Raw genomic sequence first — 16,113 nt, forward strand, 5'->3', positions numbered from 1 at the left:
CCTTGGCCAGTTCCTGTTGGACAGGATGGTGTACACGGGCCAAATGTCAGACAGTTTCTGTTGAAGCGGCAGATATGGTCCGATATTCAGCCGTGTGTACCAGGCTCAACTCTGCTGTCTCCCATCAGCATGTTCCTTATTAGCACGTTTCCTGTAGTACAACCAACTTCTTGTGCCGCTTTTCCTAAACCGAGTTCTACTGCATAGGGAGCGTGATCCTAGGTCAAATTTTGGTATTGCAGTAATTGCATTGAAAAAAATAAAAATAAAATTGTGGTGTAATAATTAATACACAGCTGAACTAGTTTATGCCTTTTATATCTGCCTGAAGTTAACTTTAAAATTAGAGTTTGGTGTCAGGATTGGACCCACACATTCATCAGATCCTTCTATTCCAGGACAGCCCACAGGTCTGCAATATAATGGCAAGTTATGAAGACATGGAAGGGCAATGGGTGGACTTGGTTATTTGTGGAATGCGGAATAACTCCCAATGAGAACCCAACGGTTTACACCTCATGCATTCAGAGATGCCGTCTATTTTTGGCTGAATATACCGGTATACATATGGCCAACTTAAAAATAACCAATTTGTTGGCCCACATCTTTATGTACATAGCTGTAGAGAATGTTAAAATAACAATAATAATAATAAAAATAAGTTAGTGAATTTACACAGGGCAGTGAAGACACATCAGTTTTCTGCGCAGCCAATCTCTCGCCATAACAAGAGAAATGATTTGCCAAAATCCATTTGTCAAGATGTGCTAGAATTATGTGAAGCTAAAGGCTCCAATTCATAATGTTCATGTTCTATTTCTTCTTTTGCACCTCGAGTGTCTAACTGGTATTTGTTAACATGATTAATTTTGATCTGTCCTCTTTCTGAACTGTTCGAAGATAAGGCTTCAGAAAAAGCTTTGAACTGTAACTTTTTTGGCAACGGTATTTGGCCGCAGGTTCCTTGCGGGCCGAGACAACGGCACATGCATTGGAAGAAGAAGGTTGCAAAAGCCCAGCTAATGCACATAATTAACATCATGAAGGTGCCCAGTTGGGTGTAAGCTAGAACTGTTGAAGGCATCATCATTGCTCCAGCAACAAAGGTAGTCAGGGCAGCCATTGCTATAGCAGATCCCATGCGACTTAGAGAGAAGACCACTTTCCCTTCTCTATCTGGATCTGGAGAAAGGCGATAGGCAACGCCATAATGTACGGCAAAATCTACAGAGAGCCCCACAGCAACGGATATTGTAACTGACTCCAAAACATTTAACTCCCATCCCAATAAGACAAGAGAACCGACAGTGACAAATATTGTGCCAGCTATAGAAATTATCGCATAGAAACTGATGATTATGTTCCATGTCGTGAGGAGCATTACACTAAAAGCTACAGCAACAGACAATCCCATAGCGATTAATGTTCCATCGGAAAGACTATCTTGCAAGTCATAGAACTCAAGATTGCTGACGAACCAGCCATTGCTGAGACCAACAGGGGCAGTTTTAAGTTCCTCTGAGATCCAAGCGTCCACCTCCCTGTAGAAATGGTGCATCTTCTCATAGGCAAAAGTGAAAAGGTAAGTAGTTTTGAATTCCAAGACGACGGCCCTGATTGTGTCATTGATGTCAAACCTTGGTCCTGGAGTCTTGCTGTCTAAGTGGTAACCGGTGCTTCTTTCGAGCTCCATAATGGCACGCTTAATGCAGAGCTCAAAGACTTCCTGTTTATAAGGAAAACCTGACTGGCTACAGCATGGATAAAGACCAGGCTCGTCACAGTCCTGATTTTCCATCCACCGTTTAAAGGTTTCTATGAAACAACTAGTAAAGTCCTGTTCATCGGTTTGGTAGAAGAATGTTTGGTTTTTCAACTTTTGGCAAAAGTTCAAAAGCCATCTTTGTGAGGAAGGGCTGGCAATATTAAAGCTACTGTCCAGTTTGAGCTTGCCCTTACTCTTTGGATTGAGGGGATCTCCATTGTCTTCTGCTGAGATCCCCCAAATGATTGTGATAGGCATGTGGAGCTCTTCACCATGGTGAATTCTCTCGAACATGAAAATCTTTTTGTACTCTGCATCATAACGCTCAAAAGGATGGGAAGAGCGGAACACCTGGAATTCTGACAGTTCTAATGATGGGAGTTTCATCTTTGGATTAACACACACGATATAGGCCCCACCAACAGTCAATGTGAGGAAACAGAACACCCAAATTAATCTAAACTTGATAACAATACATGGCAACACTTTCTCAAAGAATATCCTCGATGCTTCCGAAATGGCAAAAAAGAGTTTCTTTAATTTCTGGCACGTTGTGCTCCAACAGCTTTTATTGTTATTGTAAGGCCGCTGTTGAGAACCATTGAAGCATGTGAAGATGTTTAGTAGATAGCGTTCATGAAGAACGACTACAGCGGGCAGCCACGTGACCATGAGAAGATAGTTCACCAGTATGGCAGTACCAGCGTAGACCCCAAAACACCGGATGGCTGTAATATTACTGACGTAGTTAGCATAGAAGGCAGCGGCGGTGGTGAAGCTGGTGACGAACATTGAAAGAGCAGCATGTTGTAGTGTGATGCTGACCGTCTCCGAAGTCTCTGCATGGGGCTTGTCGAACTTTGTGTAATTCCAGACATCGCACAAGACAAATGCGTCATCTGCTCCGATTCCAACCAAAATAATCAGTGCAGTGAGGTTCATGAAGGGAAAGAACTCAAAGTTAAATACTATGCGATACAAGAAATATGATACAATCAGCGAACTTATAATGGCAAACATGGTCATCAGGGTAATGAATACTGATCTTGTATAGACACACATGACCAAAAGGACAATGACGATAGCAATGGCCGGATACACAGTATCCATTAAGAGATAGTCTTGAAAAAGGCTATGTTTGATACCAAACTCAATCCCAGTGATGGTTGTCACACCATCAGAACAATTCCAGTTCTCAAAATTGTCCAGATAAATGTTCATCATGGAGTCGCCTTTTTCTGTTGGTGAGAAAAGCATGCTGTGCCGTAAAACTGGAAGACTGACATCCACATTCTTTGGGTTTAAGAAGTCTTTATCTACCAGGTAGTGAATGATTTGGTAGACGGCATTGTACTTGGTACATTTGCGAGGCACATTCGTACACTTCAACTGGTCCTTCCTCTTGGCCACCATATCCCAACAATCTGGTCCCAATGTCCCATTGTAATAGAACTTGGCACAGGTACGGATAAGCTTTAGTGTGTGCGAGACATCACGCTCTATGATCTTCTGGCACGAAGACCTGTTGTTAAGGATGGCAATATAATTTCCTAAAGTCCAGCTTGGGCAACAGGAATCTGCAGTAGTTCGCTGGCAGAGGTCTGAAAACTGAGGGTGGGAACGAATCTGTAAAAAAACAGAACAAAGGTAAATATAACCAGAGTTTTTCAAAAATTATCTATAGCGAAAAGCAGACTTAATCTTAACATCCTGCTTTAAAGTGAAATGCAGACATAACGGTGGAACTAGAAAAGGTGGTGAGGGAAAATTGACCAATTGTTCTAGTGACAACTGTCTAAAGCCTAGTACACACAGCTTGGATATCTGTTGAACCAGCCAACATTCTGTCAGTATGTACAGCTGTCTTTCCAACAGAAGCCGCTCTAACAACCAGCTTTTGTCGAAAAGGACATGCTGGAAAACCAGAATATGATCAGCACTTGGAGCTAATGGTTGTGAGCGCCGATCAGTGTCTCTTCTGGCACAGGGGCAGAAAAAGCCTTTCTATATGGTCGAGACTATTTCAGCTGTTGATAACCCCTTCCCACCCACCCTGGCATCACTTTAAACATTTTTGGAATGCCGGGGAAGCAGGAAGGATTGGTGATCATATGACCAGTCACCGTGGTCACATGATCAGAAGTCAATCCTGCCAGATACTGATCTTTAGCCCAGACAAAAAGCTGTCTTCGATAACTTGGTCTTTGTGCTGGAAGCACTGTTATGGGCCACCAAGCAGCGTGTGTTGGACGGTTGTAAGACAATCATCTTGGGTGTTTAAGGTAAAGTGATCAGTTCTCTTGTGGGAACCCCCACTTAGTGATGCTTGCCTCCATGCATTCCCCTGTTACTAAACCCTGCAAAAGCTCAAACCAAGATACGACGGCTTCGTACGCCTTTGGATCTTAGATGCAATACTTCGGCGCCTGCTGGGTGGAGTTTGCGTTGTTTTCCACGTCGGGTATGCAAATGAGCTTTTACCGACGATCCACGAACGTACGCGCGGTCGTCGCATTCTCTTAAGTCGTCTCTAGTCGGCTTTTTCCGGCGTATAGTTAAAGCTGCTATTTTGCGGCGTATAGATAGACTTGCCATGTTAAAGTATGGCCGTCGTTCCCGCGTCGAAATTTGAATTTTTTTTATTTTTTTTGCGTAAGTCGTCCGTGAATAGGGATGGACGTAAGTCACGTCGAAGTTCAAAAAATGACATCATTGCGACGTCATTTCGCGCAAAGCAAGGCGGGAAATTTCGAAACGGAGCATGCGCAGTTCAATCGGCGCGGGGACGCGCTTCATTTTAATGAATCACGCCCCCTACCCGCCGATTTGAATTCCGCCGCCAAAAATACACTACGCTGCCATAACTTACGGAGCGAATTCTTCCTGGATTCGACTTTAAGCCAGGTAAGATATGGCGGCGTAGTGAATCTCTGATACGCTGCGCGTGTCCATTTGTATGTGAATCTGCCCCTCAATGCTTGGGGGTTCCAAGTAATTTTCTAGCAAAAATAAATACATTTTAACTTGTAAACAAGTGTCAAAAAGAACCTTGGTCCTTAAGTGGTTAAGCAGGGATGCTAATTGCATTCCAAATAACCAGAAAGGGAAGTAGTTCCAAATCTGTGCATGAAATGGTACAGCCAAATAATGAAGCACATCAAAAAGCAAAAAGGTAATAATAACATAAAAGCTACTTTCAAAAAATGTTAAACCAAGTGAGAATGTGTGCTTGCTGAAATGCACTAAATTTTCATTGTGATATAAAAACAGATTACAGATAAATACTTCTAGTGCAATATAGTAGCTTAGAATACACATGTATAGCCTGTAGTTTTCTTTCAATGGTAAACAAAAAAAAAATCTTAATCTCCACAATCTTTTCCTTCCGCAGTTCATTTTGCGTACAACCCAATACATCTCCTGCTGGCAGCACTGAGAGGATTTAAATGCCTACGCGTACTGGGGCTAAAGTTTTGCTTACCCAAATCATTAAGTCTTCCATAAACAGATTACAGCTCCATTTTTACAGCTTTAATGAGGCTGTTTTTACTGCTCGGCGTGAACCGTAACCAAAGGGCTCCAACAGTTTGTATTTCATGTTTAATTGTCTTCGTGCCCTACAGTGATTAAACCGTAGGATGAGAAAACTCCTGCCATATGAAATTCATTAGTTGGCCGGCCACAATTACCCTGGATATAAAAAGGAGAGAGAGTATTTCCTCATGCTGACATCAAACCCTGCAAAGTGTAATAGCCACAGAACACAAGCAGGAAATCCTGAATGATCACGGCTAAGAATGTAATATTAACGAGGGAAAGAAAAAAGAAATAAAGGCCTGCAAACCCCTTCATCCACTATCATCAGCTATAATTCAAAGTGGAGCTATGTGCAAAATTAAAAATAACATGTGTGATCTGTTAATAGTATAAAGAACCTGCTTTTGTTTTTCTGAGTCTCTACAACATAGTTTGATTACCTGTAGGTCCTGCCAGTAAATCAGTTATTGTTATACTTCCTGTAACAGCAGTAGTGCTTAAAATAGTCAGCTGTTATTCATTTGCTTTAAACCAAAAGAAATAAAAAATATTGCTACAACTTCCTAAAAAGGTTTTAGCTGGAGTTGTTAGAAAGTGTCTAAAAGTATTTTAAGCCCAGGTTCACACTGGGTACGATTTGGTACGATTTGAGATGCGATTTCTCAAATCGGCAGCATTTGCCGGCAATGGCACTGTCCTAATCAGTGCGACGCCGCATTTGCGGCGCTGCACCGATTTCAAAAAGTAGTTCCTGTACTACTTTTTGCGATTTCGGGCCGCGATTTACATTGAACACTGCACAGATGTCTCTTAAATCGCAGGCCAAAATCGCGGCAAAATCGCAGCCGCGAAATCGCGGTAAAAATCGTGATTTTACCGCGATTTCGAATTCGCAGCAGTGTGAACCTAGCCTAAAAGTCCATTTAAAATGATGCATACCCTGTCCATGGGATGACAACACTGCTGTGCAATTTCACTGCAAAACAAACCGCGTTGTCTGATAAAGAAAGTAGAAAAATAACAGACCTATTGGCAGGATCAGGATCAATAGGCAATAAAATTATGTTATGGGGGAAAATAAAACGATTGTGTTAATGCTGGTGACAGACTGCATCATTTATGCATTTTATATATTGTGCCTGTAGTTTCACTTTAAGATCCGCTGCAGCCAAAAAATGTAAATAAAATTATGTGCATAAGCCCTTGTTCACACTGGTGCGTTCTGACATGTCAAATCGCCGGCATTTGCCCCGCCCTAATCGGTGCGACGCCACATCGATTTCAAAAAGTAGTTTCTGTACTACTTTTTGCGATTTCGGGCCGCGATTTACATTCACATCTGGGCAGAAACCGGGACTGACAAGCGGGAGTGAAATCGTGCGAGTTCAGCTCATTCCCGCAGCGCAGTGTGAACCTGGGCTTATAGCTACTTCCAATTTTGACAACACCTGGCTTTTATGAAACAGTATGCCAATTGACAGTGGGGGTTGATTTACTAAAACTAGAAAGCAAAATCTGGTGCAGCTGTACATCGTAGTTGAACATTTTCTAACTTCAGCTTGTTCAATTTAGCTTTTAAAAAAAAAAAAAAAAAAAAAAAAAAAACCTGGAAGCCGATTAGTTTCTATGCAGAGATGCACCAGATTTTGCACACTCCAGTTTTAGTAAATCAACCCGTGTCCAACACCCCATCCCCAGGTGCATTTAAAGGCCAACTCCACATTTAGGAACATGTTGCAAAGCAACCAGCTCCGCTGGCACAGACACATCATTCATTCAGAGAGATCTGTGAATGAATGACCTACAAGTACCATCTGCAACCGCGGGTGCAGATCTGTAGTTCCCAATGGAACATGACTAAGGCAATCAGTGCACTCGCAGTCCAATGACTATTCCTCCAGCTCTCTAACTGAAAGCCCATACAGAAGTATAGACACTGAGCTGGAGGAAGAGTTTGAAGGATCTTGACATTGCACCAGTTATCCACTGGTCGCGGGTGCAATGCTTTGCAAGCTCCTATAATAGAAAATTAAATAAAAATGCCAGGTGCTGCCATTTACATGGGCTGGGAATTGTGTCCTCATCAGATGACAGTGACTATCCTAGTCAGCAAACAGTGAACACTGTATGCTGGAATTCGGACACTTCCCCATACCTGGAAGTACTGGATATTTGCAGCAGAAGTCATAAAAGGAATGTACTGGGGAAAGGAAGCAGATATGCCCCCTGCAACATTATTTATCCCACTGTAGTGCAAACCTACACAAGTGTAGCAACTCTGCTGTCAACTCAGAAGCAGTGCAGCATTGTTGTCATACCATCACAGGAAGCTAGCTGCATTAGTTGGACTTCACAAAAACAGGATCAACAGGCATTTGTGGGGCTTTGTAAGGGTACTGATACATTTTTAATCAAAGAAGAGCTCTGGTCCCCATAACAAAAAAAAGAAAAAAAAGAAGTCTGTAAATACTGTAGCTGCCGACTTTTACTATAAATGACTTACCTGTCCCTGGATCCAACCCAGTCCTCTCCCAAGGCGATACTTCAATCAGCTTCAGGTGACTAAGGTAAACCAGCAGTGGAGCTTTGCGGCTTTACAGCCAGCTTCCAACTGCGCACATGCAAGCCATGCTGTGCTCTATGACTGGTCCTGCAGTCTTCTGGGACCTGTGAGGTGTCCCAGAAGGCTGTAGAGCAGGGATATGCAATTAGCGGACCTCCAGCTGTTGCAAAACTACAAGTCCCATCATGCATCTGACTCTGTGTGTCATGCTTGTGGCTGCCAGAGTCTTGCTATGCCTCATGGGAATTGTAGTTCTGCAACATCTGGAGGTCCGCTAATTGCATATCCCCGCTGTAGAGGAAGGAGGGGAGCCACACTTCCTCTCAGATTGCCGCGGCGATCTGAGCAGAAGTGGGGGAGTGGGTACCTGTCAAAATCAGGTATCCCCCCCCCCACACAAAAAAATAAACTGCCAAATGTAAGAGGGGGAGAAGAAGGGCGGAACTTCTACTTTATGTGATGCAAGACACTTTTTTATGGTAGGCCATACAAGCAATAAAAAGAAGGAAAATAAAATTTAAAAACAGGGATTCTTTTTATAGGGCAATGCATAAAAAGTTTGACAGGTGCGACTTTCCTCCTGGTGACACATGTATACTAAACATTTGTGTTCAAGTACATGTGCTGCAACAACATGAATAGGGAGCTCAATAACTGAACATATTTTGCCAACAAAATCAGAAAACATTCTGCATAGTATAGCAGGGGAAGTGCTAGCAACTTCCCAAAGTGATGTTAAAAATCACTGGTTTTGCCTGGGGGGTGATTGCTATGGAATGTTGCATTGCACTGGGAATTTACCATCTAAAAAGAAAAAGATAGGCTTGGACAGCACACAGTAGCCGAGTTTATGTCCTGGAGACATACTGCAGGACCAACAAAGGAAATTCCTCCAATTGTAATCATTCTGGTGACCCAGCAAAATCATTGCCTGTCCAAACACCACACATCCCTGTGACACCCATAATGGAGCTGTTTGCGGAGGGTGACCCGGGTGTTGTCATGTTTGTTCAGAAGTGTCCAATCATTATCAAAAGAATGTCAAGAATGTCAGAAATATGTGGTGTCGCTACACTTACCCTGTTATGGTCTATATTACACATAGACTTGATGGCTTGCAAATTCCACAAGCTTTCTCCATTCACAGAGGTGAAGACCACTCGGGAGTAGTGCTCATCTGGAAACAAAAAATACAAAGGTTACAATATTGTTAGGGATTTGGGGACTTGTTCAGTTAGGGCCATGTTGCACTGAAAAATTGGCAGAGGCACCAACATTTTGTAGAATGATTTACACCTGTGTGTACATTGCACAAAACCAACCTCGCTGCGCTATTCATTTTATACCCCCAACTAACCTTGGACTACCGTGCATCTGGTAAAGTATTCACAACGCTTCACTTTTTACTTTTGTTATGTTACAGCCTTATTCCAAAATGATTTAAATTCATTATTTCTCTCAAAATTCTACAAACAATACCCCATAATGACAATGTGAAAGAAGTTTATAATTTTTTTATAAAAAAAAAAAATCAAATAAAGAGAGATAGTCCGATATAGAACAATAATTACTTGGAGCTAGCCAAATGAGTGCATGGCGCTGGATAGAAGGTATATGGTATAGTCTATGGGCCGGATTCAGATAGGTTAGCGGATCTTTAGATCCGCGTAACCTATCTGATTTACGATCCGCCGCCGCAAGTTTTTGAGGCGAGTGCTTAATTCAGAAAGCACTTACCTCAAAACTTGCGGCGCCGTATCGTAAATCCCCCAGCGGAATTCAAATTCCGCGGCTAGGGGGCGTGTACAATTTAAATCAGGCGCGTCCCCGCGCCGATCGAACAGCGCATGCGCCGTCCGCGAATTTTCCCAGCGTGCATTGCTCCAAATGACGTCGCAAGGACATCATTGGTTTCGACGTTAACGTAAATGACGTCCGGCCGTATTCGCAAACGACGTAAAAAATTCAAAACTCGGCGAGAGAACGACGGCCATACTTAACATAGGATACGTCGCACTTACCCCTCCTATAGCAGGGGTAACTTTCCGCCGGAAAAAGCCAAACGCAAACGACGTAAAAAAAAAAGCGCCGGGCGGCCGTTCATTTCTGAATCGGTGTAAATGCTCATTTGCATATCCGACGCGTAAAAGATAGGGAAGCGCCACCTAGCGGCTGGAATTGCAGCCTAAGATCCGACGGTGTAAGTCACTTACACCTGTCGGATCTTAGGCATATCTATGCGTAACCTGATTCTATGAATCAGGCGCATAGATACGACGGCCGGACTCAGAGATACGACGGCCTATCAGGAGATATGCCGTTGTATCTTCTTTCTGAATCCGGCCCTATACGTTTCAGATATTTAAGGATGGTGTCTTTTTACCTTTTGCCTCCCTGCAGGCTATATATTCATTACCCGCCCATATGCACGTTTATTATCTGCAACTATGGCATGCGGTTCGGGCGCAGGATTGGCGGGTATCTCCCACTAATAGATTTAATCCAATTCAAATGGCTGAAAGTTCTACAGGTTTCATCTCTCAATGCTACAGCATGTTGCTAGCTGAATTTCATAATAAGGGTCACCCTTGCAAGGAGACTTCAAGATGGGAGTGGAACCTGGGACTATTATTTGGTGAACAACGGGAGGTGTGCATCAGGCTGTAGTAACCTGCTCCCTAAAACGTGGCTCAGAAACTATATTCTATGCTGTCACTTCATTCCTCTAAGGAGTTACTGTACAAGATGGTGTACAGCATGGAGTCTCATTGTCATAGAGATCATGGGGACTTAACCTTTTTGCTATGGCATTGCCCTAAATGACATCCTTACTGCAAAAATGTAATATAGTATTTGGGGTACAACTACCTCTGAAACCTAAAGGCTGCCTACTGAATGTTTTGGAGGAGGTCATTGAGGATGAGCATCCTAGGATAGCATTGGGAAGGGTCCTCTTTCTTGCACGTAGGTTACTTCTGATAATGTGGAATTCTCCAGATCCCCCTACACAAAAGTCCAGGGTGGCGTCTGTGGGCAAGGCTTTGCTCCTAGAAAACTACATTTATACTCTCCAGGAATGTCCCAGCATATTTGAAAAGCTGTGGGGAAGGTGGCTGAATACCCCTGGCCTTAGCCCAAAGGAATTGGTATACCAGAGAGTGTTGGTGTGTCTGACTAGACCATAATAGTCAGAAGATGGTTTTGGATTTAGACAATTATATGCAATCTAGTCATACTTGAGGGGTGATGGAGGCATATATGCACTGCATTAGTATATCTGTTGATAGGCAGTGCACATGTATTTGATTTTGCATATATAAAACTACAATTGTTGGATGTGTCAGTGAATGTAACGGAGTAATGCATTATTTTATTGTTGGACTGTAAATGTTAGTTTACAGACGCTCCTCCATCAACCTGGAGCTTGAGAGGTCGTCCAGGGAGAAACTGCCCAAAAATAGGTGTGCCAAGCTTGTAGCATAAGGTAACCAGATTTTTAAAATGAAATCCGGGGACATATTTTTTACTAGTAATGGCGGGAATCAGCAAGTCTGCCTGTCGCCACCACTGCCCGCCTCACATCCTGCCAAGTCTTACTCTCCGTGCCCCGGCTACTACTGGGTGGGGAGCAGAGGAAAAATCACTCAGCCAGGGAAGGCAAGGAGATAAGCAGGCAGGCGGCTGGCCGGGACTTGAGCCAAGGTAGGACATGCGAGTGGAGATGAATGGACATGCGCCCGAAACGTAACCACTTCCAGACCCTGCACTGTATATATATATATATATACGTCCAAATTTTAAAGATGGATATTTCGGTAACGGCAGCAGCTGCTGCCACAACCGAGGTATCCATCTTTAGTGCTAAGGGTCCTGTACACGATAACGGCGGTCTTCGCCGCGAGATCGCCGTTATCGGTTGCGGGAGAGGGCCTCCCGCCGCTTACCGGAGCCGTCGGTAGCGGCGGAGGCGATCGGGACTGTTCGGCAGCTGACTGGGGGTGTGAGTGAGGGAAAAACGTCAGTCCCGCCCAGCGTCTTAAAGAAACAATTTTTTTTTTTGTCATTTGAAAAAATTACAGTTTCAATTTTTTTTTTCTTGCATTTTAGTCTAAATATTAGATCCAAGGTCTTTTTGACCCCAGATCTCATATTTAAGAGGACCTGTCATGCTTTTTTCTATTACAAGGGATGTTTACATTCCTTATAATAGGAATAAAAGTGATCAACTTAGCACACATGTAGCCCCAGTTCTCTTCTACAAGTGTGCAAAGTTTTCTGTCTGGGGGACCTACGGCCGAGGAGCACTGATTTTTTCAAAGCCGGGGCACCCCTTCTATATACTCCCATGTTAAATGTAAGTCTAGGCATGGGCACAGTGAGGCATGGGCACAGTGAAGCAAATTTGGGCACGCAGATGGACACCCTAGGCTTATACTCGAGTCAATAAGTCTTCCCAGTTTTTTTGTGGTAAAAGTTGGTGCCTCGGCTTATATTTGAGTATATACGGTACCATTGCATGGACACTGGTTTGCTATGAGAATACCATTTTCCTTGAAACCACATGCATCATTTACACACACACACACACACACACACACACCCCCCCCCCCCAATCTTTAAACCTTGGGCCTTTTTAGTTTATTAAACAAAACTGCTGTCAAGTATTGTACATTTTTCACACTGAAACATGGTCATTTGGTGACCTTGGGGCCGTGATTATCAATCTAGTTTCGGTACGGCTCTCATGATCATTGCTAGCAAAAAAAAAGGGAGGGGGAGAATAAAAAAAACTCACTTGGCACAGCACAGAAGAAACTGTCTTTGTGAAAGTCCCAGTCCGCTTGTCTTCTCTCCCTTTCATAGTGATCATCTGACCATCTGTCAACCGGGTGTCTATGATAAAAACACAATCCCATAATTACATTACATGGCAGAGACACCTGATGGCTTCATTCATCAAGTCATTTTTGTGTCTTCTACAGCATATGGAGGAATGGACTAATCTGGGAAAGGAGAGACTAAAACTGGATCAGATATCAGGGCTACTGGAGACGCCTGAAGATGGGAGAGATATTCTAAAGGAAAAAGATGGGCAAACAAAAGAGGAATGATGGTATAATCAGTACAGGGTGCTAATGAGTTTTAGGTTTTCAGCCGGCACTGGTTGCTCTACACAAATAGATTCCCTTCTTTCAGCCCATTGGCCAATGGTTATAAACTCTTCACTCCAATTTCACTGCACACTGTGAGCTTGCATTAGAAGTGCATTAGAAGGACAGTTGGGAAATCGGGGGGAGGCTGCAAATGTTACATGTTCCATCCATGGAATGGGCGGTGCAAGTAACACGTTCCCAAAGGTGAACTTATCCTGGCAGTTTATTAAAGTGGTCAAAGTTTTGATTCCATTTTTTGTGAACTATGCAAAGCAAATCGAAGAAATTAAATGTTGGTTTTGATCAACTGAATGCAATAGAAGAATCCAATCACTTTCCACCCATTTTCTTCCCCTGTTTCGATCATCCTTCAATTCGATCTTTCAATTAACTGCATTAAAAGCTGTTCATTTATTGACTTCACATGGGAATGTAGGCTATACAATGTTATCAATAATAATAATAAATAATAAATAATAGACCCAACCAAGACCATCAAAGATGGTGATAAATTGGCCGCGGCACCTTTATTGGTATAATTTAGAATACAAACATTAAATCTATTTAAATAATTTTCTTTATTAAAATCTCAATAAATAAATAAATATTTAATTTCAAAGATATTTTTCAAATCTTTCAAAACATTCTCACTCAGTCATAAGACTCAAGTGATTGCCATAAATGAAATATCAACCAAGTCCCCCCTTGATTCAAGGGTGACAGACCACATAAAAGGTGCAGCGACAAGGGTGGGGGGGATGGGGAGCTCTTAACCTGACAAGGTAAAAAATGTTGTGCCCTGACCCTCACACCTGTGGGCTTTATATACCCCTCTACCTCACGTGTATGAGTCATCAGTACACATGTTTTTCCCGCCTGAACTCCTTCCCGCTCAAAAACACGTGCAAATCCCGCCTAAATCCTGATTTCCTACCTCACAAAAATGTGTTCATTGAAACCCCATTTTTTTTTTAAATCTATAACCCAATTTTAAATTAAATATAATGATAGCCACAATCCCATGTAGTTGGCACTGATGATGCCCCCTTTTTCATTCTACCAAAATCTGGTTATACAGTGCTGTGAAAAAGTATTTGACCACTTCCTGATTTTTTGTTTTTTTGCCCATTTCTCACACTTAAATGATTCAGATCAAACACATTTTAATAATACACAAAGATAACCCAAGTAAATCCAAGATGCAGTTTATAAAATTATTATTTAATTTATTAAAAGGGAAAAAAGCTGTTCTTGCCTGGCCCTATGTGAAAAAGTAATTTACCCCTCCCATGCCGAATCATGATGAACTGTGATTAACCACAATTTTTGGAAAAGCCGAGTTAAAAATGTAATTTGCCATACCCAGGCCTGATTACTGCCAGACATGTTGAATCAAGAAATCCCCTAAATAGAAGCTGTCTGACAAAATGAAGCACACCAACAGATCACAAAAAGCCACACATGCCACACTCTAGAAAAAATTCAAGAACAGATTAGAAACAAACATGTATCGGTCTAAGGAGGGGTTAAAAGCCATTTCTAAGGCTTTGGAACTCCAGTGAACCACGGGGAGAGCCATTATCCACAAATGGAGATAACTTGGAACAATGGTGAACCTTCCCAGGAGTGGCCGGCCTACAAAAATGACTCCAAGGAGCATGATGACGACTCATCTAGGAGGTCATAAAAGAACCCAGAACAACATCTAAAAGAACTGCAGGTCTCACTTGCCTCAGGTAAGATCAGTGTTCATGATTCAACAATAGGAAAGACTGGGCAAAAATGGCTTCCATGGCAGAGTTCCAAGGCCAAAGCCACTGCTGACCAAAAAACACAAAGGCTCATCTCACATTTACCAAACATCATCTTGATTATCCAAGACTTTTAGACAAATATTTTGTGGACTGATGAGACTCCTTCCAAAAATTTAACTTTTTGGAAGGTGTGCGTCCCGTTACATCTGGCATAAAACTAATACAGCACTTCATAACAAGATCATCATACCAAACAGTCAGATGTGGTGGTGGTAGCGCGATGGTCTGGGGCTGCTTTGCAGCTCCAGGACCTGGACGACTTACCATAGTTGATGGAACCATGGATTCTGAGCTCTACCAGAAAATCCTAAAGGAGAATTTCCAGACATCAGTTTCTGACCTCAAGCTCAAGTGCACTTGGGTTATGCAGCAGGGCAATGATCCGAAACACAACAGCAAGTCCACCTCCAAATGGTTCAAACAAAGCAAAATTTAGGTTTTGGAGTGGCCTAGTCAAAGCCTAGACCTAAATCCAATTGAGATGCTGTATCATGACCTTACATCATGTATCATGCTGAAAAACCCTCCAATGTGGCTGAATTAAAACAATTTTGCAAAGAAGAGGGGGCCAAAATAGCTCCACAGCAATGGGAAAGACTCATTGGCAGTTATCGCAAACGCCTAATTGCAGTTGTTGCTGCCAAGGGTGGCACAACCAGTTATTATGTTTATTGGGCAATTACTTTTTTACATAAAGCAAAGCAGGTTTGGACAGCTTTTTTGCCCCGGGTTATCTTTGTGCAATAATAAAATTAGTTTGATGATCCGAGTCATTTAAGTGTGACAAATATGCAAAAATAAAGAAACAAAATCAGAAAGGGGGCAAATACTTTTTCACAGCATTGTATATTGAGCTTGTAGTTGGAGGATTACTTGCTAATCGTATTTGCAACAGGTAGTGGCTTGAAGTTTTTAAAAGCGAATAATTGCATGTGTATGGCCAGCTTTAGGCTGGTGCTAAATTTAGTACATTTTTAGTAGCGCAATCGTGCTATACAAATCCCCAACGATAGTTATTCCCAGCAGTCACAGGTCCATAAACGGGTGAAAGAAAGAGCTTCCTATAAAGTAAGCCACAGCGATAGCAAGTAGAAGTGCTCAATCTAGCACAAGTGCAAAATGCATCAGACGATCGCTAGAGGCTTCTGCATATTACCTGTGTAGCTTACTCCATAGGGAGCCATCAGTTCCATCTATTTAGCAGTGAATATTTACTCCTGGTAATTACTCGACATTTAAATATTTTGATGATTAAGCTAGTAGTGCTAGCTTTAGAATTAT

At 42.4% G+C, this 16,113-nt stretch overlaps 1 protein-coding gene across 2 annotated transcripts in view; it reads right to left on the reverse strand.

The window, feature by feature from the left end:
* Nucleotides 1–302: 302 nt before the first annotated feature.
* The window catches only part of DISP1 (dispatched RND transporter family member 1), a 100,213-nt gene continuing 84,402 nt past the window's right edge, over nt 303–16,113 (reverse strand). For both annotated transcript variants that reach the window (XM_040351371.1, XM_040351372.1), the window contains 3 exons: nt 12,661–12,758; nt 8,945–9,042; nt 303–3,391 (listed from right to left, as the gene is read on the reverse strand). In XM_040351371.1, coding sequence (XP_040207305.1) covers nt 758–3,391; nt 8,945–9,042; nt 12,661–12,758 — 2,830 coding nt within the window. In that variant the 3' untranslated portion in view covers nt 303–757. The remainder of the gene's footprint in view (nt 3,392–8,944; nt 9,043–12,660; nt 12,759–16,113) is intronic.

This window comes from Rana temporaria, chromosome 4 (assembly GCF_905171775.1).
Source record: "Rana temporaria chromosome 4, aRanTem1.1, whole genome shotgun sequence".
Taxonomy (NCBI): domain Eukaryota; kingdom Metazoa; phylum Chordata; class Amphibia; order Anura; family Ranidae; genus Rana; species Rana temporaria.